The 6,000-nt window shown below is 44.9% G+C and overlaps 1 gene segment (V, D, J or C); it reads left to right on the top strand.

The window, feature by feature from the left end:
• Nucleotides 1-2,070: 2,070 nt before the first annotated feature.
• Nucleotides 2,071-3,434, top strand: LOC146492624 (Ig kappa-b4 chain C region-like). The segment is given in 2 exon segments: nt 2,071-2,258; nt 2,889-3,434. Coding segments are annotated over 2 exon segments (462 nt in total).
• Nucleotides 3,435-6,000: the final 2,566 nt, after the last annotated feature.

Below are 6,000 nucleotides of genomic sequence, written 5' to 3'. Positions count from 1 at the left end.
TCTTGTCATGAATCCCACACCAAGTATAACTGTGTTTTTGTGCCAAATAAAGATTTGTATGAAGCAAACTCAACCGTCTCCACATGTGGTCCAGCACTTGAGTCCAGTTTCGTACAGGCCTTTGGCCCCTTGTGACATTAGGCCTACATTTTTTGCAGTACTCTTTCCAAAGTAGGTAAGGTTTTGAGAAAAATAACAAAACAAAAAAACTTGTTTTGATGTCTTAAAACGATGGTGAAAGTGTTTTATGAAGTGTCTTTTGCAGAGATGAGTTTGTGTTGTGAAAAAGGCCTTACATATTTTGAGAGCTGTATTAAGAGTGGTGAGAATGACATTCCTGATGTTCCTGAAGACTTTCATCAAAGCAACTGAGAAAAACTGTGATGGGGAAACATTTACTGAAGTTCATTTAACTGTTCACGAATAAATGTAAGTGAAGTCGTTTGAAAGTGTGTGTGTGTGTGTGTGTGTGTGTGTGTGTGTGTGTGTGTGTGTGTGTAACATGTCAAAAGTAAACCAAAGCAACACATGGTGATAAAACCCGAATTGAATCGTAATGTTTACCAGTTAGAAGCCTTCACAGTTAGAACAGCACAGAACACAGTCTTCTCTACCTGGAAGGAATTTTCAAAACTTCCTAAAACACCATTATTTGTAGACAGAATTCCAAAATAGAAATAAAAACTCATTAAAAAAAAAAACCCTGTATGTGTAGGCAGGTGTCAGGTTACGGCTGTGTGCAGGCAGGAGTGGAAGTAGAAGGACCCAATGTGCAGACACTCGGAGGCGGAAAGTAACTCAAAACTCAGCTTTTATTACTGGATGGCAAAACGTAACAAAAATCCAAATAAACTTACATGAACAGGCAGACGGAACAGACAGTCCTAAAACCCATAAAGCAAAGCTAGAATATAATGAAATAACAAAATCAAAGAACCAAAAACACAAAACACTGGGTCGATGACCCAGGGACCCTAACAGTACCACCCCCCCCCCCCCCCCCCCCCCCCCCCCTTAAGGGCTGGCTTCTAGACAGCCCAAACCAGAACACCGAAAACAAAAAAACAACCCAACCAGGGTGGGTGGTGGGGGAAACAGGACAGAAGGCACGAAACAAACAAAACACAAGGAGCCAGAAACCAAAACACAGGGAACAAAGTCCAAAACAGAACAAAACAACAGCACTGAGGCCCAGGAACAGTCCAAAAGAAAACAAACAAAAAAGCCCATGAAAGGCGCAGAGGCCCAGGCAACAGTCTTGAAAAGGTTCAGGGGGCCGGCCCGGAGGACGACCGCACAATAGTCCAAACCCGGGCAGTTCAGGGGGGCGGCCCGGAGGCTGACGGCCCAAGAGCCCAGAAAACAGTTCAGGGGACCGGGCAGGCGGGAGGCACCGGCGGCGACCGAGCAGGTCAGGAGGCCGGCCGTCCATGACGGCAATGACGTCCAGTCATCGGCCTGGAAAAAGGCCGGACAGGACGAGCAGGCCGGACAGGACGTGCAGGACGAGCAGGCCGGACAGGGCGAGGACGTGCAATCAGAGGCCTGGAAGGAGGCCGGCGCTGTAGAGGCGCAGGATGTGGTCCGGACGGTGGCGTGGCCGAGGCCGGACCAGGCGAAGCTGCCTGTAGCTGAGGCCGGACCAGGCGAAGGCGAAGACTCGGAGGCCGGACCAGGAGAAGGTAGCGCTGCAGGCGACGGCGTGCTAGACTGATAAATGAGCAGTTTAGGAGTTCCCCCATCTTTCTGTTGGTACCAGGCTAAATAGTGGTAGTTGTTATGAACATAAACATCCTGACTGGTCGTACACTTGATGCTCACAGTTCCTCCCACAGCAGAGCTCACTGCTCCAGGCTGAGTCACTGTGATCTGTCCTCTGGACTCTGAGGACACAGAGACAAAAACATAAAGCAGCTTCATGGTTTTGTGGGCTTCATTTCAGAGGGACAGATGTTGATAGAGGAGAGGAGTTTGATTCTGATTGCTTCAGTGCCGAACGGGACAGGGACAAAAAATGTGATTGTCCAAAAGCTCATGGATTGAACTGTATTTAAACTAACATTGTATGATGGTTTTTGAAGAAGTCATATCAGCTGAGTCATGGCTGCTGTGCAAACAGTGAATGATTTTGTTGAGTTTGTTTGTTTCAGAGTCAGAGAGCCGTGTCTCTCTACAGTCAGAGGTTTTTGTACGGCGCCTCAATGAGTTTGTATCACTGTGGTGGACTTTTGGTGGAGGAACCAGACTGGATGTTGGAAGTAAGTTTATTCTGGTTTACTATCAAATACTTTCTTTTTATTAAAGTGCATTTAACAATTTCTCTTCTGATTTTAAGAGAAAAGCACTTAGCTTTACAATAAGTTTGATGCTGGAATTATTTATCATCCTCTAGTGTCGTGGAGGATAATTCAGATCTGCTCTGTCAAAATATTATGTCTACATTTCAGTAAAATTAAACTGAAAAAAAATCTAACAATAATATAAAGAAGAAGAACTTTCAAGTATTGTTTGAAATTAGTTTGTTTGTGTGAATTTTAAAAATTGTTTTAGATATACATGAAGAGCATTTTGTGTCACTGAATATTTATTCTATTTATTTGTTTCCAGTTAATATTAATGTAAGTCATGTACAATACTGATGATTTTAAACTTGTTTTGTAAATGTTTCCACATCTGCTTCTTTTATTTCCAGTGTAGTTTGAACATATTTCAGGTCAAACTGTGTGATGATTCTCTCTGTGCTGATATGCATGAGAGGTTTCTTAAAGGGAAGTGAAACAATGTGTGAGTTAATGACTGGTGGAGCAGAAAAAACACCTGACAGAAACTTCTTAACGGAGAAAATCAAATTGTGGTTCTTGTCCTCTAAGCTGATTGGTGTTTCCTAGGTGATACCCGTCCCGTCCTGACAGTGTTGCCCCCCTCCAGTGAGGAGCTGCAGCAGGGGACTGCAACAATCACGTGTCTGGCCAACAAGGGCTTCCCCTCAGACTGGAGGCTGTCCTGGAAGGTGGATGGCAGTGGCAGCATCAGCTGGGAGGAGAGCAGGAGCCCCGTGGTGCTGCAGAACGACGGCCTCTACAGCTGGAGCAGCACCCTGAGGCTCCCTGCAGACCGCTGGATGAAGGTGGGCTCTGTGACCTGTGAGGCCACCCAGGGCTGCCAGACTCTGGTCTCAGAGCCACTGAGGAGAGACCAGTGTTCCCAGTCCTGACCTGACTCAACCTGATACTGGTTTAATGCTCTCATTCTCAACTCTGTAACTGTCTCTCCATCTTTCTTTTTTAAGAACAAATAAAGACTAAAACTGTTATTTTCTTTCTCATAATGACAACATTCATGTTTTATGTAATAAAGATGTTTTGCAAAGTGAATTTTGGTTGAATCAGACATTTAATTTTATTCAAATCTACAAACCTGCACTTGATGAATAAACTTTTCATTTAGAAGAATTTAGACCAACTCTGCACTCCAACATGATGTCTTTATTTTAAACTGGTAAAATAAAACACAGGTGAAAGAACCATTAAGGAGATCTGCACTTTGGCAAAAGCTGAAAAAGGAGTTTTAAAGTTGTACAGGTTATTTTTATGTTTGTTCAAAGTTACATGCGTGTGGTAGGTTGTTGGTGGTGTTGCTCACCTGTACCAGACAGACTGGTTCATGAAGGAATGCTGGGACCTGGTTGCCACGGAAACAGCCTCACCAGACGACAAAGCAAGTCTAAAGAAGAAAAAGTCTTTAGTGCCTCTAATGAGCTGTTTGTTCTGAGGAGAACTCACAGACAGGAGAGTCAACGAATACAAGGAGTGATTAGAAAGAATCTGAAGAACAAAGTTTTAATTTCATTGACGAACACGGAGAAGATTAAATGAATGATGATATGAACAAAATATGAAAAGAATCACTTTATGTTGCGTGTGTGTGTGTGTGTGTGTGTGTGTGTGTGTGTGTGTGTCCTCAGTGAACTGTATCAGTCTCTGCAGTATCTTCCAGCTGCAGCAGTCACTTCAGTTTCTGTTCAGTCTGACTGAGAGAGGTTTTTGTACGACTGTTTTTCACTGTGTGAACACAGTTTGACCGTTGATAACATGAGCACTCTGACAGTAATAAACTGCTGCATCTTCAGCCTGGACTCCACTGATGGTCAGAGTGAAGTCAGAGTTTGATCCACTGCCTGTAAAACGAGCTGGAATCCCTGATTGTCGGTTGTTAGCATAGTAAATGAGCAGTTTAGGAACTCCTCCATCTTTCTGTTGGTACCAGGCTAAATGGTTGTTGCCATGAACATTCTGACTGGTCGTACACTTGATGTTCACAGTTGCTCCCACAGCAGAGCTCACTGCTCCAGGCTGAGTCACTGTGATCTGTCCTCTGGACTCTGAGGACACAGAGACAAAAACATAAAGCAGCTTCATGGTTTTGTGGGCTTCATTTCAGAGGGACAGATGTTGATAGAGGAGAGGAGTTTGATTCTCTGGACTTTACCTGTGAAGCAGCAGCAGAGGAGAGTCCAGATGAGGACGCAGATCAAAGTCATGTTTTTGATGAGGAGGATTTCTGTGGCTTCTGTTGTGATGAAGGACAGCTGTCAGTCATCCAGTGTTCAACTCTCAGGACTATAAACTCTCCCAGAGCACTGGTGCATGGTGCTGCTGATGCAAAGTGCCTCTCTATGGAAATGACTGCAACAGGGAGTGGGATCGATCTGATGATGCTGTTGATGATGTTCACTGTAAATTATTTCAAAAAGAACATTTCTTCCTCCTTCTATGAGACCCAGTGTTTTGTGCTATTTCGTTGTTTATTGTATTTTTTGGCCGTTTTCCCTGTTTTATTTTATTTTATTTTGTTTTATTTTTATCTTGAGTCTTGTGTTCTTTGTTCGTTGTATTAGGTTCACTTCTCCTGTCCCGTCATTATGTTAATGTCTGTCTGGTTCGGCTTCGTCTCCATTAGAGGTATTCGTCACTACTCACCCGCAGTTCTATCAGTTACGAATCCTTCGCCAGCAGCTCCACTATTCGTGGCTCTCATGCTGCCGTGACATTCAGCGTGCCCGACGCCTGCCAAGCCAATGCTATGCAGCTACGCAGAGTGTGTGTAGCCAAGCCACTGGGGGCTTTTCTGCCATGGCCTCACCGACGATGTCACCGCTTTGTATGCAGTTCGCCACCACAGGCCTCCTGGTTGCCTCCAGAGTTACATCAGTATCAACTGTTAAGCTGTTGACCCCACAACTATTTGATCATGGGCTATTGTGTTGCCGACCTGTTTCCATTTCCATACTTAAAGTAAAACATTTAAGTGTAAATGTAACTGTCATGGTCTGCGGTGGGTGGGTGCAATTTCCATAAGGCTCCTGAACCTACCTGGGATCCGCCCCTGGGCACGGGCCACCTCCTGCAGCTCCTGCACACCTGGAGCCAATTGCAGGCAATCAAGCCAGAGGGATTTAAGCCACACGTTGATGTTCGTTCACTGCCAGTTCGTCATCAACCCATGTTGGTAACCGGCTCTTATGCTTCAAGTTTTCTCTGTGATTTATCTTGTTAACAAGACTTTCTTGTGCTGCAGTTGCTGGATTCATCTTGGCTCACGCTCTACTACCGGACTCAGGATACCAAGCAATCATTTTGAAAATCACTCTGTGCTTCACCTGCCTGCCCTCCTGCCATCACACTCCATCTGAAAACCCCGGATCTCAGGTCAGCCTCGCCACGCCACTCAGCTCCCCTGGATTCTCGTCACTCCCCTCTCAACACTCTGTGTCCCCTACTGCAATGTGACTGCACAGCTCCACTCTGCATCTCAGGCCCCGTTCCCTCGCCACGTCAAACTCTACGTCTTATTGTTTCTTTTTTGTCCTTGCTACATTTGGAGCGCTTAGGCCTAATAAAATATTGTTAAACCATCTGCTGTCTCTGCTCTGGACCAAAAGAATGACGCAGGTTTGATCTTAATGTGGTTATGACGTTAACGTCATTTTAACAAGATTAA

This window comes from Neolamprologus multifasciatus, chromosome 22, assembly GCF_963576455.1.
Source record: "Neolamprologus multifasciatus chromosome 22, fNeoMul1.2, whole genome shotgun sequence".
Lineage (NCBI taxonomy): Eukaryota > Metazoa > Chordata > Actinopteri > Cichliformes > Cichlidae > Neolamprologus > Neolamprologus multifasciatus.
This window is presented reverse-complemented; position numbering and strand designations above follow the sequence as displayed.